The sequence below is a fragment of the Gobius niger genome, assembly GCF_951799975.1.
Source record: "Gobius niger genome assembly, chromosome: 6".
Lineage (NCBI taxonomy): Eukaryota > Metazoa > Chordata > Actinopteri > Gobiiformes > Gobiidae > Gobius > Gobius niger.
This window is the reverse complement of record NC_136857.1, coordinates 21,357,602-21,382,601: the sequence shown is the minus strand read 5'-3', so window position 1 is coordinate 21,382,601 and position 25,000 is coordinate 21,357,602. Positions and strand designations below refer to the sequence as shown.

Below are 25,000 nucleotides of genomic sequence, written 5' to 3'. Positions count from 1 at the left end.
ATGAACGCAGCATATACTCATTTTAACAAAATAAAATGAGCATAATCCGTTTTTTATCTAATCTTTTCAAGCAAACCATTGTGGACATGTAAACAGAATATAACCATACAACCATACAAACCATATGAATGTATGTCTTTTATTTTCCGTTTTGTCCTCATTTAGTCTGCTGTGATGTTTGTTTAGTCACCAAACCAATTTTCCGTTGTGCGTCTCTTGTTTTAAGGGAAAATAAAAAGGAAAAAATATTCTCATTTTCAGATGAAGACTCCCCCAGACAGAGCTGGCCTTACCTTTTCAATTGGTGCTCAACTGGAGGTACAAGACAAGCACAACAAATGGTAATAATATGAATGTATTAAATTGCATTGCACTAAAATGACCTCTTCCCAGAATTACACACAGACCTGTTCACTGTGTTTAATCCTGGTTCTGTTTCCCCTATTTTAATACAGGTACTGTGGAAGCATCCAACAGCTCGATCCAGAGAACCAGCAGGTCCTGGTCCAATATCGGCGGTGGTCCAGGCGCCAAGAGTGGTTCCACTGGGACTCCCCCACATCAGAGGTCTGGACCGAGTCAGTCTGAGGAAACAAGGGCTGGACCGCTCCGAGCAGAAACCGGTGAGAACCTGAACAAACCCACGGACAGAACCAGAACCAGCCCACACTTAGAATCAGGGGCAGAGGTGAACCAAATCAAATGGAAACTAAGTATCTGAATAAACGGGATCAAAAACAGGTGTACTGTATTTTATTCTGCATTTTCTTTAAGGGAAACAGTTCTTTGACTCAAATATTTGCGCCTTTGGCCGAGCATTCATCTCTTAAAATTCAATTAACTGTAGTCGCCAGCTGTGAAATATCTCTGAATGGTTCTGGATCAGAGCTCTTGTTTCTTTTTTCGGCTGTTTCCTAGTTGTACTGTGTGGGTTCCAAAGTGATGGCCTGCTGGACCGACTGCAAGTTCTATCCTGCTAAAGTCCTGAAAGTGAACAGCGATGGTAAGTGTGTCAAAAGACAATTAAGAAAAGTAACGTATTAAAGAATCGATCAGAAGCATATTGTTCTTTTCTAGAATCCTACACTGTGAGGTTCTTTGATGGTGTCGTCCGGACTGTGAGACCACTCAAGGTCAAACCATACGATGAGGTAAGTGCCGTGGAATTTAGAATCGACAGAACTCAATCCCTTCAAATTTCAGCTCCAAAACAAGTTCAGTTACTATCCAGAATTATTTGCACCTTGACGATGTTGTGATTTTATGTGTAGACTTATCAACTCACCTAATGCCAGTATATGGACTCTGGTTTGTCCTGAGATCAGCTCTTTTCATTATCAGTAGACCTTTACCTTACACACAAACACTTATTCACTGAATCCTAACTGATGGTCCTTCATGTTTTTCAGAATTGGAAAAAAGATAATTCAAGTGAAGAGTGGGACAGTGACTCTGAGGTGGAGAATGATGGAGCTTCTGAACAAGGAGAGGAGGCGGCACAGCGGGACATAGGAGACAAAGAAGCAAAGGAGGAGGTAGAAAAGAAGGATGCAGAGGACACGGACGCAAAAGAGGACACAGAAGATAAAGATTTAGGGGACGTAGAGGAGAAACTTGATTCAGAACAAATACAAGTCAATGAGGAACACAATCAAGACACACTGAAAATAAATATTAATGAGGAAAGGAAAGAAGGGAATGAGGATGATAGAAAGGATCAGTGTGGTGGTGGTGGTGGTGGTGGTGGTGGTGGTGGTGGTGATGATGTAGCGAGCAAGGATGTAGGAAGTAATGAGGAAAAGAGAAAAGAGGTGGAAGAGAGGCAGAGGAAGAGGAGAGCAGACATTCTGAGAGAGGCTCGAGCTAAAAGAAAACGTATTGGTAAAAGAAGATCTACCCAAGTCCCTGCTCCCATTAATCCAGATCAGACAATCAAAGAGGATCACACTGGACCAGACCCCACTCAAGTCAACAGAGGTCAGCCCATTACAGCCTGTCCCGCTACTCTGTTTATTACCCTGTATTCTAGAGTCTAACTGTGGTTCATCTTCTGTAGAAGCTTTGCTGGAGAGACAAGCCCATCTCCCGACCACCCATAAATACAGTCGAGAACCACGTGAGTGCTGAGTCCCTGGTTAAGGCCTTATTCGACCTGGTTTCAGGCAGATCTTAATGTTTTGTTCCTCAGTCTACAGAGTGATAAAGCGACAGCCTCCTCCAATTCTCTCTATTGAACTGGACCATAATGAGTTCAAATGTCCTGCTCCCAACTGCACAAAGTCTTTTAGGAAGAGCTCTCTTCTGCACTGTCACCTAAAGTACTACCACACCTCTGCTGTTCAGAGTACTGCAGTATCTACAGGGAGAGAGAGGTGAGTACAACCAAACTACTGCACTTCAGAGAACCACTGCAGCTGCTATGTAGCAGAGTGGTTATCCAGTCTCCTACCCTTCAATAAGGAGTTGGGCTCTTGAACTGACAGATAGGAGTGTGCATGTGTTCCCTGCCTCAGGCCCATTGTTCAATGCTGTTGGTTCTGTATAGGAGGAAGCGGTTGTCATCTGAAGGCATCTCTGATGCTTCTGATGCAAAACCAGAGCTTGGCATCTGCCGCCTTGAAGATGAGGAGACGGTCGCTGCTGAGACAGGTTTGTTGTTATTGTCACTGCTTAAAATAAAGAAGTGGATTTAAACCTTCTTCCCTTCAGGTTCACAGACTGTCCCAGACCAAATCATGAGAAGAGAGCGCAGTAGAAACAGGAAACACTTCCTCAGGGTCAAACTCAAGAAGAAAAAGAAGAAAAAGAAGAAGAGGAGAAGTCGTCATGCAGGTGAGGTTTAAAGGCTTCCGTGGACAGATGAGATACTGTGTGAAAGCAGCAGTTTCCTAGAACATGGTTTCTTCGTTGTAACCCTTTCATCTTTTAGCAGCTTCAATTTTGTGTTTATTTAGTGTTGTGCAGCAGTGAGGATGAAAATTTGGACCATCCCTCGGGGCCCATTGATCTGGAGACACACAGACCTGGTTCTAGTCCACACAGGAGAGGTACGAGTTCATAGAGACGACACACACCAAATCTGACTGTAGACGGATCTGATGATAATATCACAAAACATTTAGTCATTTATGTTTCTGAGTTGCCTGCCTTTAGAAATACGTCTATAAACAGCTAGAGCCTTGATCACTGAGCCAGTGTTTTGGTTTGTTATGTCTAATTTTGTCATGCTCTGTGTAACAGCAGGCGCAGAAGAGGGCAGCGACTGGTCGACACTAACTGCTGAGAGTGGAGAGGACACAATCACCTGGCCTGTTTCCGCAGAAACAGAGAGTGATGTGGTCAGGTGTGTGTGTGAAGTTGATGAGGAGAACGACTTCATGATCCAGGTTTGAGCTTTGTTTGACCTGACATCTGTAACTAATGTGAACTGAATGTGAATCATGCTGCGGCATCACCTCTCGTAACGATTACTTCACAAATTAGTTTCACTTTACTCTTGAGAGTGACCAATATGTCTCCTAAATTCAGTTCTCTTTGTAAAGCAGTCCCTCACAACTTCCTCTTACGGTTTTGTTTTGTGTTTTATGGTCATATTTCTGTGTATTTGTACGCAGTGCTCCCAGTGCCAGTGTTGGCAGCATGGCACCTGCCTGGGCCTCCTGGAGCATCACATTCCTCAGAGCTACAACTGTTTCAGCTGCCGGGGCTTGGAACCAACTCCTGATTGGTCGAGGAACCGGAGGAAGGCGTGCTCTGATTGGCTTATGTCAGGTCACATGTTTGGATTGTCATGTGTGGGGGAAAACTTTTCAGAGCAGAACTCGGAGCAGATCGCGCTCACACGCCGTCTGCTGGCGCACACACGCACTGTCGCCACGGTAACTGCGGCCATTAGTCTCAAGCTCCGCCTACTACAGTGAGTACTTCCAACAACTGTATACTGTTGCATGTTGCATATCATCTTAAGTACTTAGTTTGAGATAAGGTAAATGTCCTTGTATTGAGGCTCCCAGATGTTATTCCCTTGATGTTGTAATAATAATAATGCTATTACACTTTGTACTGTATAATCTCATTTATATCACACAATTGGCACAGTAAACTAGTAACATATTACTAGTAATATTGATAATTGCTGTAGATACAAAAGCAATACAGATTTACAAAATTATATTTATGAACTGGTCAAGGGACTTTTCCGGTGTGGCTCATTAACCAAGTTGAATTTTGAGGGGAGCTTTACTGTTCTTTGTAATGTTAGCGTATTAAACCTGCCTCTTGCAGATCTGGATCTGGGTCAGAGACAGAACTAAGGTTCTGGAGGTTGCCGTGGAGACGAGAGGAAGGGGAAGGACCCAAAGTTGTGTGTTACGTGAGCAGCGAGCACTGTTACCAGAAACCTACTGTAACTCAGGTACAATCACAACATGGGAGGGAAACACACCCGTTCCCTGCTCTTTAGTTACCATTACTGTGTTCTAGGTGAGTCCAGAGGAAATGGCAGCAGAACCAGAACAGAACCTTAGACCCCCCAGAACCTCTGAGACCTGCAGGACCCCACAGCTGAACCTCTTGGACCATATTGAGACTCTGCAGCAGGAAATCAGCCGCCGCCTGGAGCGGATGGAGACTGAGCTGGATGGTACAGGCGTCTTTTACATTTCAAGTAGTAACAATGGATTATCTTTCAGGCACCCGAGACAAAGGTTATTGAGTCAACATCTGTACTGATGATGTGTAAGACGCTTCATTTCTCTCATCCAAGAAGCTTTGTCATTGTCACTAAAGAATTCTGACCACAGACAGACTAAATAAAGACCACTGGGAGGGGTTAGCTTGCACTAGTCCCACCCCTCTTTATTCAAAGGCTACTCTCACCCATTGATAAACAAACCTTTATTGTTTAGTGAGATCTCAACAACCCTGCTTTCTCCTGATCACTGTTTGTTACCATATATCGATCTGCCTTGGGTTGTGTTTCAGCTTCATTAGCTCCACAGTGTGGAGCACACAGCGGAGGAAGCCGCTACACAGGGGAGAAAGATTGAAAGATTGAATTTTCACAAATGCTGGAGTGCCTTGTGGTTGCTGGACTTATTCTCATGACAGTGGACATCAAGTGATCAGAGCTCTGTCAATGTGCTGACATGTGTCCCTAACATGACACCGCAGTCATTTCTCTTATGGCTAAACACGAGGAAGCTGATGAGCAAGACCAGGGCGAAATGCACTTAAATCAGCACAGAGATAAAGATTTTCTGCACAGCAGGCAGAGATAAGTAATTTCTTCGCTCAAAAAAAGAGGAAGAGATTATGACAGAAGCCCCTCCAAAACCACCTGTTTAGTTTGGCCACACCGACCCAAAACCGCCGCCTCTTTAGGTCGACCTAACCAGAGCCAGTGTGTGACTCGGATTGGATCAATCTTTCCAGGGCAAATCAATAGACAAGTCCTGGATGAGAGGCAAAATGTCCTACACAACTGCAGAGTACAGAGGTTGACTTAAGAACCTTCGTCTAGGATGGACAACTCCTGTATGACTGAAAGCTTACATACTTCAGGCATGATGAAACATGGCCAACTCAAGTGTTAATTTGCAAAGGAAAGAAACCATCTTTATTGTGCGGTGGCACAATACTTCTAAGAATGCGTATGACTTTGATGTCTCTCAGGGCTGGAGTCGTGGATGGATGAGCTGGAGTCAGCTGAGCCTTTGTCCCGCCTCCCAGACCTGAAGCAGCGAATCAAGCGGCTGCTGCGAGACCTGAGCACCGTTCGGCAGCTTTCTGTGTGCTCCTGACCAGGACCATGTTTTACAATTGATTTAGTTTTTAACTGTTTTATGCCAATTTTGTGTTTTGTTAACTTAATACTTAAGGTTTGAATTTATTTTAAAAGACAAAAAAGGTTTATAAATAGTTTTATTATGAAAGTTATGTTCTTAAAACTGTTCTGAAAGTTATTGAATAAAAAAAAAAAGTCTTGCGTTTAAAACTTTTCACAGCTCTGAATACACCATTGCACAACAAACTTATGATGGATAAAGAATAACATTAAAGACAAGTAAATGTGAAAACATTGATTTGTATCCACTTACAACAATGTACAGTAAATATACTGTCAATTATCTACTCAGTTCATTTAAACATTCACTCTGGTTTTCATAGGAAAGATTTATTTCACCCAGCTTTGAATGATCTTCGGTTGCTGCAGTTCAGGTTTTGGTTGTGCTACATTATGCACCTAAACAGTAAGGTTAGTCAGTGTACAGTGTATTTGGGAGATCACGAGTTGGTTTTGAGTGAAACTTGTACAAAGTGTAAAAAAAAATCTGTAAATGTGTAAAACTGAATAAAGCAGTTTGAACCAGATTTTCTTTCTTTCTGTAAAGCTGATGGGAACTTTCTATTCTATATAACAGTACATTCTTCAGCAGTACTTTGGGCCTATGCTGACGCAAGAGATTATTCACACATGTTTTTTTTCCTTTATTATTATGAACAGTTTACATCAACACGGTAGACATTAGTTTCCCTTTTTCTGCTTCAACAAAATAAAGAGTTTTCAGTTCTTGCTGAAAATGTGGAAAAGTGTTTATACAGTTCTTTTTGTCAGGTTTGTTTAGCAATACTTTGAACACTTTGGTAGTTTTGAGTTTATGTGGAAATAATAAAAGTGGTGGTCCTGATCCCCCTCCGATCAGGTTCAACAGCAGTCATTTCCCCAAATTGTAATTGTTTGGCACAAAAACTGACTACCCGCTTCCTGTACGGAACAAAATGAAGTCAAACTATTCTCTCTCGATAGGACTTTGGGCCCCGCCTTAAACACCACGAGGTGACCGGATAAATTTAGGATTTGAAATTTCACATTCCCCGGTCTTATGTAAAACGCAAATAAATAATACTAGATAAATTACATTACAGACGACCTGTTAGCCGCCCCTTTGTTATTTAGAATCCCGGTCTTGTAAAATGTCCATGAAGCAGAGCTGAAGCCGACAGCTGAAGAGCAATTTTACTATGCATCTCTCTTCTGAATTGCTCCCCGTTTAGGCACATGAGCCCCGTTACCCGACAACCACCAGGAAATGGGTGGGGCTTCAGTGAAATGATGTGGAAAAACATCGCATGAACAAACACATCAAATTATATATATATTTAAAAAGAAAAAAAAACTATTGGTCCTTTTTCTCCGACTCAGACTCTGCCCCGGCCTCCTCGCTCGCCTCTTCGTATCTAAGGAGGAAGACAAAGAAGCTAGTGTCAATGTATCCAAACATAATGAAGAATCATTAATCACAAAACATGGCCAAAGATCTCTCCAGCAGGATTAAAAATGGGAGCGATGAGGGCCAAATGCCTGGTGTATGAAGATTGCAGAATCACAGACAAGCAGAAGGTGACAAAGGAAAGCATAAAAGCATAAAAGTTCATTCTGAGTGATGGGTCTATAGACAGGAGACTGACATGTGATAACAGCTAAACAAAGCAACACTAGTGGGTTTCTCGACACTACTGCTTTAGGAATTTGTGTCCATATTGCGCCGTTTACCCAAGACATTTCTACTTTGGGAAAACAGAGCTTATCTTAAATAATAAGATGTATATATTCAAAGATCGTCCTCAGATACATACAGCAGTGACTTGGTTTTGGTCCAGTCTAGAAAGCTGTGGGATTAGGAGTGGGTCTACGGCGCTGATACGGCTCCATCGAACTAACAAGACTCGATGGAGAGCCACTGACCGAAGGAAAGGAAACAAGGCGAGGAGACGAGGGAAGGAACTCAACTGAGGACTCAAAACTAGTGGGACACAAGTGAGGTGAGGGAGGAGAAGGGCAGGACAAAAAGAGAAAAGAAAGGAGGAAAAGGAAAGAGGAGCGGAGTAAGGGAGAGAGAGGGAAAGAAAGGACACCGGTCAGGAGATAAAAGGGTTGTACGGTATTGTAAGCTCAAAAAATTGTCAAAACCAAATTGGAAAAAAGAAGAAACATTGATATTTTAGGCCTGTCACGATTAGGGTAAAATAAAATATTGATCTTCTGTCGTGAGACACAAAACTGCATACCAATGTTGGTGTGTTTCAGATGAGGTCCTTTCCTCTCTCTGAACGTTAAATACTTTACTGCATAAGGGATGTTACCGGATTATTAAATTACTGATAAAACGTCTTGGTTTTGTAGGTTATCTTGGGCAAAATTACCATATTTTGCAAGTATTGAGCCCTTCTTTCGATTGGCTGAGAGCATTGCATGCAGGACGACGAATGGCTGATGAGACTCACCTGAACATTTCTGTGACTTCTCCTTTGAGCAGAGCCACAAGCACTGGGAACCCCACACAAGCCGGGACCAGGTACAGGAGCGCAGGCTGCAGACACAACCAGGTTAGAGCCGCCATCAAGGACACAAAGCATGGGTATGTTTGGGACGCTAATAAAAATATAAACTCTTCTACACAAACACTGCACCCACCTGAGCATGTTTGAAGGTGTGCATGATGAAGATGGTGAGAACCAGACCAAAGATATAAGCCACAAAGCTGGAGTAGAAGTACGTCCGAGTGTTCTTCTTCAGACTGGACACAAAACAAGACAAAGAAACATTTTAGTCCCGAACCTGCTACGAATCCCGTCCACCTGTCCAGATGTCTTTTTACCTGACATCAAAGCGCAGTAACAGAGCGATGAAAATTCCCGGGATCACAATGTCGCCTAAACCCAGCATCGCAAAGTTACTGGCTCCAAGCCCCTTCTCCAGCAGGTCTTGAGGGAACACCACTGAAAAACACAAAAGAATCCCACATTCAAGCAGAACACACGTTACAGACAAAAGAACAGTTGTGCATTCAGGTGGGATGAACCTGCCAAGAAATATTCCCACAAAAAACAGGAGAGTAATGAAACATGTTAAGTTGTCCCTCCTGGAACCGCCACCTTAACGTGGTGGAGGGTTTGAGCACCCGAATGATCCTGAGGGCTCTGTTGTCGGGGTCTTCGTGCCCCTGGTAGGGTCTCCCATGGCAACCAGGTCCTAGGTGACAGGTCACACAAAGAGAGGTTCAGAAGCCCCTTATGAGAGACCAACAGGCCCGGTTAAAATCATGAGGCCGTCCTTCTGTGGACCCAGCACCTGCAGGAGGAGCCATAAGGGGCTGGTGCAGTGTGAAGTGGAAGAAAATGGATGGATGGATGTTAAGTTGTCTGGATGCGTTCTGAATAAGCCATTGACCTGAAACTCTCTATGGATCACAACCATAGAAGTTCTCAAACTATTTGGGGTCATAAATTCTCCAAACACACCACCACATACAGAGCAATGGAAATACAATAACAGAGAGTGTAGGGTCAATGTATTTTTGAGAAACTCACATTTTATCGGAGCCTCGAAAGACTTGGCCACAGTCACCATTACATTGGTCCCAAACACCTGCAAAACAAAAGAGGGGCAAGTCCCACATGTAGTTGATTATATCATAATATGAAAACAGTGCAGATAGAATTTCAGGAGCAACAATATTCAGTAGCTAAAGAATGCTCACCCAGAAGACGTCGTAGACAAACAGCCCTCCCAGCAGGATGCAGCCGGTGCTGACGTTGTTGAGGTGCAGCAGCTCCACTCCGTTCAGGGCAAATGCCAAACCAAACAGGTTATTGGCTATCCAGTGCTGTGACGTCACAAGAAGGCAAGTTTACAGCAGCTGCTAGTGGTATAAATTCAATAGTAGTGGCAGCATTTATTCATATGGTGTACTTTATGCACAGTATTCACACTTTCATTCACAATTCATTCAACTGAATCCAAACAAATTGCCAAAAGGAAGTATCCGTAGTCGCTCTGTAGAAGTACCTTCTTGAGCAGATACCAGACCCCGACCACGGAACTGAGCACCAGACAGATCAGACTCTTTGTGTCAAACTCGTAGTTCAGGATTTCTGCAAAAACAACATTATTACCATGTTTGTTAACTGATGATGTCATCGCTCCACTTCCGGGTCCAACGTAACTTTAGCCCTATTCACTGTAATGGGATTTTGCTGATTTTATCCTGCTGTAGAGCCGACTATAAGGCTCTTTTTAAACATCTGATCGTAGAGAATCTCTGGATTTTCTTTAGTAATGCTTTTCTGGCATTAATTATCAGATTATTTTTTCCATACACAATGAAGGGTTATTTAAAATATAAAGATATCTTCCTTTTGCCTGTAGAAATGGTGAGCAATATTATTCTAATCAGGTGTAAAACAGTTTTTGGCCTTTCAACTGTTGTTATTTCATCAGGAGATTCAGATAAAATTGTGTTTTTTTGCTGTTTGTGGAGCTCTCAACAGTTTGGACCCGGAAGTAGTTTATTATTGTGTGTGATGTATTAGGCGTTTATATCTTTGGTTCAAGTTGTATGCTAGCTCGGTCCACTGCGTGCAGGAACTAGTAGGCACGCGAGTTTTGTGACCATATTGTTATTTTTCTTCACACTTTCTAACTCCAAACTGGTGTGCAGAATTATTATCCAGCTTCTTTTGGAAAGTACAGTGTCCAGTGCTCCCAACCACTGCTAAGATATAAAAGCTGATACCCGCCCCCTTTAAACCAATAGATACTTAACATCAGATTGCTTTAACCAAATGTTTTACAGGCCGATGAGATGAGAATAAGTTCGTACTCACCCTCCTTGTCCTCTCCTGTCCCCTGGGTGAAGAGAAGTTGATACGGTTTGTTTGGGAATGAAGCTGGAAAAATGGATGCCATCAACGGACTGAAACCAGAGAGGAAGCATTTCTCAGTTACTACCATTACTCTGGGTAATTTTAGAAAGTATTTACCAATAATAGTATTTAGGTATGTCCAAAAATAAAGCCCACAAATGATAAACCTGCCTTTTTATATTTGTGACAAGCTACCTACCCTACCACGCCACAAAATTAGCTCATAAGAAAGAACGAAGGAACATGGTTTTGTAAAGAGAAACACTGTGAATTCACAATCAATAGATTCATAAAATGATAATGGACAGGTTTTCAAAATTTGAACCAAATGAAGCTAAAACTGATCCATACATTACAGACATTATTTCTATGTACCATTTGAAAGCAGCAGTCACCAATTCTATGACTTTCTACTTGAATTTTAATTGTGTGCAGCACATTCCCCAACAAAGAAACCAAATTACATTTAGCAAACGTAAGTAAAAGTATGCTAAACAGTAGTTGTTTTTTTTCCGTATTTAGAGCCGAATAGTTCCATGATTTAGAACTATATATAGTTATAGTGCTGAAGTTTTATAACCCACACCGGTCCCACAAGCAGCCGCTCTGTTTTAGCTGCTGTTTACAGAGACAGAAACGACCCGACCGTTCCTTGCAGGAAATGGACAAGAACATTTCATGACAATTTCAACTCCAATTGAACAGTAGTGTGTACAGTAAACTTCTTCATAAACCCCGTGCCTCTTGGTCCTTCTGTCAAACATTACCACAAATTGTGTGACTCCTGCACATGTTTTCATGTGTTTACATGGTGCGGGGGCAGGTGGGGTGCGTTGGGTGAATACTGTGAGGCAGGGGAAGTGCTGAAATGTCTCTACTTCTGCAGTACAAAGTTAGCATGCCATTTGGAAGGAAGAAAATCGAGCGATATGATGTAGAAAATCAAGAAGGATGAGCCGGGAAATCTATTTTACTGAGGCTTTACTTACTGTTATGAGTTATAAAGTAATAGATGGATAAAATACTAATACTGTAGTATTGCAGTAATACTAACCTGACAGTATGAGACAGAGCAAGGACTCCCAGCACGAAGAAGTACAGAGACAGGAGTAGGTTTATGTACTCCTGAGAAAACAACTGAAAACAGAAGAAAAATCACATAAAACTGCAGTACTCCAGAGGTATTCTAGAGATATTGAGATAACCGTAAAATTATATTGATGATATAATATTATACTTAAAAAGTCTTTAAATATAAGATTTCTTCAGGAACAGTTACACAGCACTTAATGTTAAACCTACATTTTGCTGCAGCATTGAACTTTAGATGCTTAACACTCTCAAGTGGCATTTGATGTACAACTTTTGGACAGCTTATTTGAGTTCATCTAGGGATTTCTGCCAGAGAAAAACTCCATGATGAAAATAACAAAAATACAGAATCTCCCACTCCTTTCCAGGTTATCAATTCCTTTAACGCACCACTATAAAAAGGTGAGGGTTTTTAGCGTGACAAGATTATTTTTGTCCGTCATACCTTGAATCTATGTCAGGCGACAGGGGTCCAGTATATGGTATCCACCCCTAATATTTAAATTTTGACCTGAATGTCATCTTTTCTAATACACCTGCTATTTGTAAGCTCAGCAGCAGTTCTCCACCACTAGTAAGAATGTGTTCATTGGTACCTTAAAGAACAAGTAGAGTCCAAAGAGGGTGCAGCTGGCGATGATGGGGAAACGCGCTGCATCTCGACTTGTGATGGTCTCTGGCATTTCTCCTCCATTCTGTCAAAGAACAATTTACCTTCATGTATACTTACTTTCATCGAAGTGAAACCCCTTTAGCATATTCCGCCCTCTCCAATCACCCCCCCATCCAGTCTCAGAACATGTAATTGTATAACTATGTCCAGCCACTGGAGACTAGGGAACACCCCCGGTTTGAAGTCTGATTTCCCCCGCTGCTGTCATCAGGAGGCACTTGTGTAGACACTGGTCATTCTTCATTACAAAACTAAAGATTCTGTCTGTCTGGTATCAAAAGAATATTCATGCGATCTACATTAGAACTGGAAAAAATATTCCATTCAGGACTTCAAAGTGAAAAAAGGACATGTGCCTGCTTCCACCTGACTAGCCAGACTCCTATCCTCCAGAGTGCAGATAAAAACTAGTAGACAAGCAGTTAGTTCAGGCTTGGTTTCCTAAATTATCCCATGAAACTGAACAATAAAATGCAGTTACAGAGAATTCATAAAGTGTTAAGTTAAATTCTTAAAGAACAAACAGAGTTAGAGTAAGTCCATGCTCCTCTAATCAAACATGTTACACAAACGGTTTCAGACTCTGTACTTGTTGTGAGTGGGTTAGAACTGCACTCTGCCACAGGCCCACTCCAGAACAGGTTTCTCCTGCCCAGACTCTAGTTCTTCTGCATCAGTGCTGTACTCACTCTGAAGCCTGAGTCCTCCTCTTCCTCACACCACTAAGGTACCGTAAAATACATAGAGAGGAAAACATGGTGGCTGTTAGTTTCACAGACATTGTTACAGATTTAGACTTTCTCGGCAAAGCTCGCATCACCTGTAACACTACATCACCCCACTGCTGAAACCAATCCTGCCCCCGCATCCCCACTGAAGACTCTCAACCCTAGTGAAAGAGTGATGCCTCAACCATTGTTTTGCCCACCCATTTCATTTTGTTATCGATAATAAAAGCAGATTTTTCATCACATTACAGTGGCACAGGTCATAGCATGATCGGAAGGTCTGGGGTTTGAATCCCGGCTCCTGCTATACAAGTTGAGACAATTTACCAATACAATTAATAAGCCTATTGTTAATTCTGGAAATCCCCACAGGGTCAGCTGTGTTTGTTTATTCTACTCTTTCAACTTCTTTGCATTGGGACTGCGGTGCAGGAGAGTCAAAAGCCCTTACTTTTCTGAAAGTTACCTTATCTGCCAGTCAAATTATCCAGTGAATGGGAGGCTCTGCATTTACAATACCAAAGGGATAAAACGGTATCGCATAGAAGTAAATAAGCCGGCCCTTATAGGATTTATATTCTTGCTGTCTTTAGGGCAGCCCACATAGTGTTCCCCTGAAAGAACCTGGCTAACAGGTAGCACCGCTTTTACCACTGTGAGTATTTGAGCTCAGGATAGGCATCTGCCCCGCGGTCACCCCTTACGCCTCATCCCCTCCGAGGTCCACATCATGCAGGGCCTGTAAACAGTGGCTGGCCCCGGGAAACACGCTCCATGCTACTCAAAATAGAGCGAACACCACGGTCTGTCGACAGCACAGTTTGATACTTTCGAGTGTTGGCAACATTATGAGGCACACACAGTCCTTCCCGAAAGAGCAGTGGGACTCGGTTGGACGCACTGACGAGTCATAAACACAGAGACAGGATGCAGCCGCTGAGACCACAGCGGCACTAGATTGGAACGAAAGCCGGAAAAACGCTCGCATCCCCGGGCTCGAGCCGAACTCAACTCCGCTGCTCGTTAGTACCGTTGAAATATAATGTTACACGAACCACATTAAACAGATAACTTACAGGTATCACAACACCAGCTGTTTCCGCACATAGACTCTTTATACTTTATTTGAGTTAAGTTTACAACCGACAACTTCCGAGACACACTCTGTTTCGGCACACCGACAGAGGGGCTAATCTGACGGCTGTAACTGCTCCGGAGCCCCGGGCCTCTGGGAGGCTTACCTTGGACTTGGAGCAGCGCACGGAACGCAGAGCACCAAAGAAGATGGGCAGCAGGGCCATGAACAGCAGGCTGCCGTAGGCCAGCGCCGTGCCCTCCGGTGTGGCAGTGAACCGAACAGTAGCGTTCAGTGCCTCGCTGCCGTTACCGGCGCTGGCGTTTAGGGCGTCTGAGAGAGACTCCGGGACAGGCTCGGGGACAGGCTCGGCAGCAGACATGGTTCCGTCTCATTCATCCACCAAAGAATGAACGTGCACACGCTGCGTGCACAGCGCCGTAAAGCCACGTTTCCTTACGACGCACAGATAGGTCTGGCAAATAACAAGAGGTCTATCTCTGCGTGGGAAAAACACTACACTGTCCTGCGCTTACTGCATTCGCTCAACTCAACTCAAACTAGCGTGGATGGAATATGATTGAAGATGCAGTGTTTTGCATTGTTAGTCATCTTTTTAGAGGAACACATTGTCACCACTAAAAAAAGAAGAAGAAGAGTGAAACGTCTTTTTACACAAGTCTTCTCTGCAGAGGTACTTCTTCGTGAGATTTTGCAGGACGATGTCGCCCTCTGCCGTCGATGTGTCGGCGCTGGCGTTTATGGCCAATAATGGAAAGCTGCAGACCCGGAGCCTCTTTATGGCTCAGTGGTTTTCATTATAGATTCAAAACATTTGTATTCTCCTTTTTGGAGGCTCTTGTAATGGCAGTAAATGAACGATGGAAAGTGATCTAATCAAAGGCAGCTTTGACGGAACATTCATTTCTAACTAATAAAACACTTTTCAAACAGGGTCAGATAAAGAACATTTTATTAAAACCATAACAATTTGTTCATATATTTCCTGTCAGACGCAAAATGACCCAGAGAGTGAATTAAAAAAAAAGAATCAACAATAGAACATAAATAAAAGTAAATCCAGAAGCAGAAATAATTCAAATTGAGAGGTGACCATTGAAATAATATCCTTAAAAGATACAGTAAAACAAGTTTCTTAAAAAGGAAAATGAAGAAAACTATATAAGTTTATAAAGTTTACTCATGTACATATCATTTAAAAACAAAACATAAAAAATATTTTTGGCAAAAGTGTACCTGAGTAAATTACTTCACTGGTGTTAACCATGAAATGACAAAACAAGTTTTTTTTTTTGTATTTTAAAACTTTTGGAGTGGAAATGCTTCTTAGATAAAATGGTTCACAGTCAACGATTAAACTCTTTCATAAAGTTAAGTGCAAGAAGTGCAGTATCAGTAGCAAGAAGTAGACGGGTGGAGCGTGCAGCAGTGACGTCACAGAGCTCTTCAGCTCAACCTCCAATGGTAAGTGGTCGCTCACCTTCACCAACTGTAACAGCCAAAACAGCATCAGATGGGAACCAACAACACTACAACACCACAACACCACAACACCACAACACTACAACACTACAACACTACAACACTACAACACTACTGTTTGATCTGAGCATCTACAATGAGCACTATTTTATGACAATTGGATGGAACGTGATAACGCACTTGAGTATTGTATAATAACTGTTAATTGCGAATAAATAACCTGCATAGACACTGTGCTTAGAGCCATGTCTTACCTTCGAGGACCGGATTTTGAACACCTTCATAGGATTAAAGACTTTGGCTGAGAAAGGCTTGACTTGCTTTAGAAATGACTTTCCGTACACCACAATCCTGAAAAAAAAGAAAGAACCCTTAACATCTATTGAGATGGTTCAATAGAGACAGAGACACACAGACACAGAGAGACACAGAGAGACACAGAGAGACACAGAGAGACACAGAGAGACACAGAGAGACACACAGAGAGACACACAGAGAGACACACAGACACAGACACAGACACAGACACAGAGACAGAGACAGAGACAGAGACAGATTCATGTAAAGAAAATGTCCTCGTTTGAGGCTCTGATCTGAGCAACAGCAGAAAATGGATAATGTTGAAAGGGCTACTAAAAGATGCTTTTGTGTAATACAAGTCTGAAATGAACTGAAAACGTGGGATTATAAGTATTTTCATGAAACCAGTGAACAGTTTTTCATACTTTGAGATGCTTACTGCATCCTTCCTCAGAGTGTCACATGACTATTTTGTATGAACTGACCAAGTTTGATGGGCTTTCGAAGAAGCGGCTCTCACCTGTCGTAAGGGCAGTGCGTCTGGTCAGTTAAAGTTGTGTCCATTCGGTCGGATATTAACCAGGAGAAGCTTGTGTTGGTGAAAAGCCGAATTCTCTTTTTGTCAGTGCGAGTCATGTAGGCACAGCCAGCATGGAAGTCTCCAAGGAACATCACATTCTGAAGAAAAATGACATGGATTTCAATCATAGTAAAGTGTAATTTGATGGTCTCCAAGGAACAGTCTGAAGAGAGCAATTATGTAATGAATCAAATCAATCACAACTAAACAGTTTAAAAATATATATTAATAAAATCTTCATCAAGAGGAATTTAAGAGTCCTATAATGTCCAGAACCATTCTAGGACCTGTGAAAGACCAGTGAGTTGGACCAGGAACTGACCTGATTCTTCCACTTGTTGTACACATCCCGAAACACATCATAGAGTTTGTCCATTTCTTCAACAGCTTTGGTATGATCCGAGTGCAATGGGATCAAGACAAACTCTGGAACCTCTGTACAAACGATATAAGAAAGACGATGATGATTGAAGACATGGACAAAGTACTTTACAACTTAACTTGTTAAGGCGTAGATAATAAGCAAAGAATAGTTTAAAAATGTTCACAGATAGGATCAAGATTCAAGGTCAAGTCTAGGAATTTGGATTTGACTTACTAGTCTTATTGCTTTGGAAGCGCACAACGAACGGTGGTCGGACAAAGTCGGAGTTCTGGTATTGGTGCTGCCCAGTGAGGTTCACAGTCTGTGTTCTGATTGAATGAGACCAACAAAGGAGCAATGTTAGCACTTTCCTGTGGTTTACCTTTTACCTGTCAACTACAGATGACCGTCTAGTCATGTATGTGTGTCATTTTAAAGTCATATTTCTGCCCAGGTAAGTAACTTACCTGACAATTAAAGGTGTAGTGTGTAACCCACCTGTAGATAAAGGTGTAGTGCTCTAGGTTTTTGGAGTCCGTTCCCAGAGCTTTACTGGACACAGACTTATATTTGTACTTCTCTGAATACCTTAAAAACAAATAAAACATCTTTTAAAACAAGACTTACTCAGACTTAGATCCAGGTTGATTACATTACCTCAAAGATGAATTCACAGTGCACTTACATTTGTTGTGGTAGGCGAATAAAGGCAAGAGTCATTCGGGGAATTCAATATTTAAGGGTGCATGGGCGTGCTACTTTTAAATGACCCCTTATATATTTTTTTTATAAGGACACTGTACATCTCCCTGTTTTAGTGATGAGATTTTTGGAATACTTATTCTGAACCTGGACCAGGTTTAGAGCAGTATTTTTACCCCATGCATTTGCCGCAGAGAAAGAGAAAACTTCCACAGTGAGCTCAAAGGCAGAGGCTGGGTCGAACTAGAGATGTCAAGAATAAAAGCAATTTAAAAAGTGATGTTTAGAGATGAAGGACTCCAGAGCATGACCAATTTGGGAGCACAAAGCACCGAAAAATTGGGTGCTAGTAAATATTTTCCTTGGTTGTGCCGATGTCATGTAAGTAGAGTAGAGTAACAGCCTACAATAATAATGTAGGCGCACATCCTCGTATTTCTACTAATTGAATTGTCTGGAGTTAGTATGGAGTAAAATGTATGAAGAGAGTCTAGGAGATGAATTGAAATAGCAAAACAGATATCAATATATAGATAGTGGATGTATTGAAGTATTGTCCATATGATTACAGTAATTTACTAAACCGTTTATAAGACATATAGGAACGTTTTTCTTTTCACAATAAAAACATTAAAATTGTGACATCTCTGGTTCATAGAGTAAGAGTTATACAATTGTTGACGTACTGCAGGTTAGTATTATTCACCATATTGACACTCTTGCAAACATATAGCAAAGCCACAAGCGTTTAGTAACAATCAGCTGCAATCGATTACAAAGTTAGCGTTAGCGAGCCGACACGGGCCTTCTTCTGCATTCCACTTCCCTTTCCGACCATAGACATCAATAGACATACGGTTGGTTTGCATTGGTCTCTGCCTGGGAAGTTATGCTAGATGACAAATTATAGTTCAGTTCACTGTGATCATGTGATTTATAACAGAGGCGCCTGATTGGTTCATCAGCAGCCAATACAATCTTGATTATTCATTAAGCTTTAGTATTGAAAAAAGCTAAATCAACTGATGTCTATGATAAAGGCAGTTCTGTGATTGAAACTGCCTTTATTGATTACTTAAATAGAATTGACAGTTACAAACCTGCCGCTTTCCCTGTGGAAGAAAACACATTCAGGACATTACCAACTGCCACTAGAGCACCAGGGCCCCCATACAGACACCAAAGGAACATAGCACCCCCTACTGACAATTTTGCAGTATTTGACGTGTAAAGCGCTACTGAAAAGAACTGTGAAAACTGATAGAATAGTAGCCGTCTGAGGTGGCCTGAACACTACGTGGGCGTGACTTGTGTAAAGCTGTGTTCTGATTGGTTAGTACCTGTGTGAGTACCTGTTGAGAGCTGCCAGCAGAGTATTCAATGCAGAGAGATCCCGAATGTCCAACAGCAGGGAGACATCGCAGCGAGATAAGACCTACACAGATGAGAAGGCAAAACAGGACACTATAATCCGAGGTTTTCACTCCCACATTGCTGTGCTTAACCCCTAAGGCATGTTCTACTCTAGTCTCATTCTACTACGATACTGTATGTTCTGTCACCTCACAGGTTGCATTCACGTGACATCACAACATTCCAAAGAGCCTGCAGTTTAAGATTGAGGCGGCGGGCAGGTAACTATGGTAAAAATGCAGTTTTTGGCTCATACCTTTGTTATTGCTGGGACAACTCACATGAAACAAAAACTGTCACAAAGTTCAGGGTCTTCTCTCTCAGCAAATATGAACTGAAGGCCCAAATATTTTCGGAAAAATGTGTCCAAAAGTGGTGATAATATTCAAAAACATTAGCATAATTTTGGTCAGTAAAATATAGCAGGTTTGAATCCAATCACTTCCGAACAGCAATGCATTTAAACATTTAGCCATTTTCCCTTTGGAGAGCGCTTAAACATTTGTCTCCCTCCCGTAGAGTTGTATCAGTGTCAGCTCTTTCACTAGTTCTTTTACTAAAGGTGCTCTCCAAAACATTTTAGATTATACTGTTGCCAGCAATACGAACATGCACACAGAATATGCTAGTGCTTTTTGCAGGTCAGGTCCTCATGCAAATCCTCTTTTTGACTACCCATTTAAATCTCATATTTGGCTGCCATCAGTCCACATCTTCATTAAGACAAGCTGCTCCCAGTAAAGTTACAAGTAGGGCTGGGTACCATTAAACCGTACCTCTATGGTCAGGGAGAAATAAAGTTTAGATACAACTGGTTTCGGGAGGGAAAATGGCATTGAAAAAACAGGAACCAAATAAACAATAAGACAATACAGTTATACCAAATATTGATGCCTGTTGTGACTGCATTATAGAAAGTTACTTGGTTGGTTCAGCTACAATAACATGATACAAATTATAAATTAACATTGTTGTTCTGTTTCATGGTTCTAGATGCCAAATATTTTAGTAGTCCTATCGGTATCATAAACCAAGTACTGTTAAAGTACTCATATAGAATTTAATGTACCCAGCCTCATTACGGTCCAAGTCAGGTCTTGAGAGTCGTTGGCTCTCAAGGTATTTTTGGTCGTTCAAAGTTTTATAATGAAAAAAAAAAACTGAGCGGCCAACTACAAAAATACCTGTAATAAAATAAATGCTATTAATAGGTTGAAATGTTATTCGGTGTTTCTTATTGCTTTAGAGTAATATTTGAACAGCAGCATGTGAACCTTTACTCAATAAAATTGTGTGTTTTCCTACCCCTAACCCCTAAAGATACTTGTTTACTGTGACTTCACACTGATACTTGTGTATAGTATACCCCTCACTGACACATGTGTACTGCATTCTACCCCCTAACTGTGTGTCCTCCTAACCCCTCACAGACAGATTCATACCCGAGTCAGGGTGTGGATGACCGAGTAGTCTGAAGACTTGGCCTTGTTGAACTGTGGGATGTTGTAGGAACAGATTCTGAAGCAGTTCATGTCTGGGAGTAATAGCGCCACCATCAGGAGCAGACCGGGAGCGAACACATAGGGACGCATAGTTTCCTCTGGAAAACAAAAACAAAATCTAAATAACAAAAAATATATATATATAATATGTTAATTGGTTAATTGTAATAAGCCATTCATCTAAGTAATAAGTTATTCAGCTAAACTCGGCTTATGCACTCTCGCAGGTTTGAAGCAAGTCTCAACAAGTCTCAAACCAGTTTCTCTAGATTCAGAGTTTATGGCTGTTTACTGCTGGGACTGGCTTTAGAACTGGGATATATGACTGAAAGTTGGGTGGAACAGGGGGGCTAAGAGGGGCTAAGAAAGGGGTGGGGGGCTTGTGGGGCAGAAACACATAAGCAAATTCCTAGAGTACACATTCGAAAAATTACTTACATTTTGAAATAGATTGATAACTCAAACAATGAACAAAACAATGTTGTTTTTGAAGGGAAACATTATAGATAGGGCAATATTCGATAACTGCCATTATTGTGATATTTTAGAAAACCATTTCAATACAGTTGAAAAACTGTTTCCGTTGAATTGGAACAACATTTTAAGCGTTTTTTTGTTTGTTTGTCCGAATAAGACTTAAAATATAGAAAAACTTCACAAAATAAAGGCTAAAAAGATTTTGGGATATAATGTGGCTTCTTGTGATAAGGATATCGCATCACACGTCGTTGGGGGAAAACACTGATTTGAAATAAAAACTGAGTTGGTAAGTCAAATTGATTCTTATTTTCAGAAAATAGATTTTTTTTTTTTCAGATTTCTTTCCCCCTCTCCTGTGCGGCACACAACATGTACCTTTTGCTTGCAAAGAATGTTTAAAATGCAATTACTTCAATTCTTTTTTTTTAAGGTGAATTGTGTTATTGTTTACAAGTTCAATTCAACTAGAAGTTACCTCATTTTTGTTGGTATATTTCGAATCGTAAATCCGCCACAGCGTCACCTATAACTGCGATGATAATAATCTGCTGGTACAGTAAACTGTGCAGCCTTAATTGTACAATAGTTCAATCCAATATGTCAGTTTAACATAATAAGCATTTGAAAAACTGTATATGTGGATATATTTCATATTGACACGAGTGCAGGGTTGCTCCTGAACAATCCAGCTCATATTAACTGTTCATTTCAGTGAATGAAAAGAGTTAGCAACAACAATTGGATAAATATGATTCAGCCAAGACGCAATTGTCACAGTTTTTACTCTCATTGATCAAGCTTCAACAAGTTAGTCTGACTGGTTTGGGAGGTTTTCAAAATGTTTCCACAGAAGCTTGGACAGAAAACAGAAAAACGGGGTTAGTTATACCTGCCATACACATTTTACACAAAGAGAGGACATTTGATATAAAACAAAAGCATAACCTCAAAAAGCAAGCAGCTGTCATGACAATAGCTCTTTTAGAATGAAGGCTTGCTTTTAAACTGGGACCACCAACCCGTTATGAAACCTTTTTTCAAGACTGTAAGGGAGCAGTACTAGTGCTCTTGGCTCATCGTGAGAAGGTCCCGAGTTTGACTTCGGGCCGAGTGGGTGTTTCCTTTTTGTGTTGAGTTTGTCTATGTAGGTTTCCTCTCAATCTCTATTGTACTAAAACACAATAGAGATTCTGAATCCAAAAGGGGGTTAGAAATGCCGATTATGAAACTTAAGCAGCAGCTTCTAAAGTCTCACATGGATTGCAGTGTTGCTGATGGTTTAACGTCAACATCTAAGCATTCACCTTTATACAGGGTTTTAAGATTTAACACAAAGATGAGTGATCCCAGTTTAAAGGTAAGCATCTTTAATATTATAAACATGATTAATATGTGCATTGATGATCATCATGTACAAGTATGATTTAAAGTGTCATGTTGTGCTATGTTCAGTCCGTATAAAACTGAATTGAAATTGAATAAGAAACTTTCAGACGAGGCTGTACTATGACATGCCCACATTTGATATTGACCGGTTATATAGGCACAACTATATAACTGACATCGGGATGAGAGTAGAGTGAAGTAAAAAGCACAAAGTGGGTCAAAATTCAGTTTAGACAATTTTAAAGTTAAGGTAGACTTTAGTGTCTCTATAATGATCTACATTTGACTCAATGCTCTGTGCACCTATAGGATCAGTCGGGTATAAAAAAGGACCCTTATCACATTCAGTATCAGGACCATTGTCCAGATCAGAGGCAAATCAATGACAGTGCCAATTTTAGCAAACGCCACTTACTGTACAGGTTCAAAATGGGGCTTAGATTTATTCAGAATGAGTAATTCCAAAGTGAATGAGTCAACAAGGTGTAAACCTGCCGAATCAAAACCCTGACTTAAGTCCTCTTAGTGCATGTGCATTCTCCTTTAAGGGGATTTACTACACCCTCCTTCAGCTTATGCAAACATATAAAATGTTCCCTGGTTCATAGAAGGCGTTGCAATCAAAGTGAAGCCTTAAAGGCAACCATATGATTTTAGGAAGACAGTGTTGCTGAAAATATTGAATGGAGCACAAGCAACTGGTTTCATGGTGCTCCTATACGCGTCACCAAACAGGGAATGTTTCTCTTGGTGTTAAAAATTAACATTACCTTTTACTGCGGTCAATCCTGTTGCCAACCCTCCTGAGTTTCAGGACTAAATTTGGACAAAAGCTGGAATGTAGGCTATAGGACTTGAATTAAACAAAGCTTGTCTGAACCATGGCCAAAGTACAGCTGAAGAGAAATCCAGGGTTTAAACCAGAAGAAGCACCTGAACCAAGTATTTCCCTACCTGAACTGTGTGCCACTTCCTCAAGCGTTGTCCAGTTCACTCCTGGTTTAGCAGCTGTAGAGGTCAAGTGGTATTAGTAATTAATTACTCATTGGTCTGGTGAGATTGCTGTGGATTCGCAGTACGTTTGCAATAGTTTATTACTACTTACCAGTTATTGTGATTTCTCTAAGTCGCCTCTCTCTGTCAGTTGGTGGCTTGGGTGGAGGAGGACTGCGTTGTACTCGCTGGAGCTTGTTTGGTATAGAGGCCACGCCCACTGCTCTCACCTTTCACAGGTGCCCCCCCACCCTCAGCTTCCTGATGCATTCAGGGACATAGGGACAGGTGCTGCGGCCTATTCAATTATAGTCTGTCGGATTGCTTTTTTAAATGTATTGTCTGTTTTCCTTGTTTCTTTGTCTTGTTTGCTCTGGTTTCATAAGTCATCTCAGTGTATTGGCCTACTATATTTCCAGAGGTGGGTAGAGATAAAGTAGCTACTAAAGTACGAGTAAAAAGTAAAGAAAAAAAAAAAAAAAGTACTTGGGGAAAATGTTGTTTTCATTTCATTTATTTATGTATTAATTTCAGGCAAATATATAGCCTATATATAAAATGTATTCAGCACATTCAAATGTTGCCTGAAAGGGAGCGGGAAGACGAAAAACGTACTGAATCCCACCCCCATTTCCCACCAATGCCACAGTGATGCCACCATGTTTCAGTTGTGACATAAATTATGAGAGGCAAAACTTGTAAAGATCCTCATATTTCCATTATGATCAAAGTGTAGCTTTGATCATAATATAGCTTTTGGGTCGCTCTGTTTCTGATCCATGCGTGGATGGCTCTGACTGCAGCTCCAAGGCCTTAAGGTGAGATTACATTACACCTTCAACATTTGATAAAATAGTTTATATATGAAACTTCACTATGCTATAGTCGATTTATTCTGTTTATGGCGGTGTTGTATCGGGTCAAAACCAAATGTGCACGCAACTTTACAGTATAATAATATCCTATGTGCTATGGACACAGAACCAATATCAGTCAACAACAACAATCATTTGGCAAAGAATTGTGATGAGTTTTTTTTTTTTTAATGCGCTTCTTGCAGATACAGTGTATTGGTATGTAAATAGGATTGGTGTGCACGTTTTTATGTGCAGTTTTTGGAGCCATTTTGAGTTCCTGTTCTATTTTTTGCCTCATGTTATTCCGTCTGCGCCCACCAGGGGGAGTCTGACACAACCTCTCTACATCCAGCTGCTCTTGTCACTGTTGAGCATCACTGGTTATAATTTACTGTCCCTTGTCACCAGCTATCTCTGCCTCTCACTTCCTTCAATACCTCCTTTGTCTTTTTTCTGATTCTTCCTTTTCTCCCTACATCCTTCCGTGCACTGCTTTAGCCCTGCTCTGCTGCTGCAGCCTGTGTCTCCAAGCCTGATCATGTGACCGAGCTGCGGAGCCAGGAGAGGAAGCACCGCAGAGGAAAGGAAACGAGGAGATGAGCGAGGAGAGAAGGGAGCAGCAGAGAGGAGGCATCATCGGCTGCT

The 25,000-nt window shown here is 41.4% G+C and overlaps 2 protein-coding genes and 1 pseudogene across 6 annotated transcripts in view; 1 reads left to right on the top strand and 2 right to left on the bottom strand.

The window, feature by feature from the left end:
* LOC306963849 (PHD finger protein 20-like) overlaps positions 1-7,092 on the top strand; it is an 8,047-nt pseudogene extending 955 nt beyond the window's left edge. The window contains exons 2-16 of the transcript XR_013794283.1: positions 262-341; positions 456-623; positions 919-1,003; positions 1,078-1,151; positions 1,410-1,977; positions 2,057-2,116; positions 2,189-2,372; positions 2,546-2,649; positions 2,710-2,832; positions 2,955-3,047; positions 3,241-3,386; positions 3,615-3,916; positions 4,285-4,414; positions 4,483-4,642; positions 5,674-7,092. The product of XR_013794283.1 is annotated as a PHD finger protein 20-like (transcript). The remainder of the gene's footprint in view (positions 1-261; positions 342-455; positions 624-918; positions 1,004-1,077; positions 1,152-1,409; positions 1,978-2,056; positions 2,117-2,188; positions 2,373-2,545; positions 2,650-2,709; positions 2,833-2,954; positions 3,048-3,240; positions 3,387-3,614; positions 3,917-4,284; positions 4,415-4,482; positions 4,643-5,673) is intronic.
* On the bottom strand, positions 6,663-14,715 carry hm13 (histocompatibility (minor) 13). 3 transcript variants are annotated; one of them, XM_079557625.1, is made up of 13 exons: positions 14,442-14,715; positions 13,162-13,194; positions 12,396-12,494; positions 11,762-11,844; positions 10,669-10,757; positions 9,851-9,936; positions 9,543-9,668; positions 9,373-9,430; positions 8,661-8,781; positions 8,477-8,579; positions 8,287-8,372; positions 7,639-7,805; positions 7,110-7,239 (listed from the first exon to the last, which is right to left on the bottom strand). In XM_079557625.1, exons 1-12 carry the CDS (start codon positions 14,655-14,657, stop codon positions 7,664-7,666), a joined length of 1,242 nt encoding a protein of 413 aa, XP_079413751.1. In that variant the 5' UTR covers positions 14,658-14,715; the 3' UTR covers positions 7,110-7,239; positions 7,639-7,663. The 3 variants fall into 3 exon arrangements, with proteins under 3 accessions (XP_079413752.1, XP_079413753.1, XP_079413751.1); XM_079557626.1 differs by lacking the exon at positions 13,162-13,194 and having other exon boundaries at positions 6,663-7,239; positions 14,442-14,713; XM_079557627.1 differs by lacking the exon at positions 7,639-7,805 and having other exon boundaries at positions 6,664-7,239; positions 14,442-14,712.
* Positions 14,716-15,606: 891 nt separating this feature from the next.
* LOC306963885 (deoxyribonuclease-1-like) lies at positions 15,607-23,739 on the bottom strand. 2 transcript variants are annotated; one of them, XM_079557640.1, is made up of 10 exons: positions 23,611-23,739; positions 23,460-23,513; positions 20,580-20,737; positions 19,065-19,159; positions 17,521-17,610; positions 17,257-17,351; positions 16,981-17,093; positions 16,599-16,756; positions 16,033-16,129; positions 15,607-15,785 (listed from the first exon to the last, which is right to left on the bottom strand). In XM_079557640.1, the coding sequence occupies exons 3-10, from the start codon at positions 20,727-20,729 to the stop codon at positions 15,660-15,662; spliced, it is 924 nt and encodes a 307-aa protein (XP_079413766.1). In that variant the 5' UTR covers positions 20,730-20,737; positions 23,460-23,513; positions 23,611-23,739; the 3' UTR covers positions 15,607-15,659. The 2 variants fall into 2 exon arrangements, with proteins under 2 accessions (XP_079413766.1, XP_079413767.1); XM_079557641.1 differs by having other exon boundaries at positions 19,077-19,159.
* Between the last annotated feature and the right edge of the window lie 1,261 nt (positions 23,740-25,000).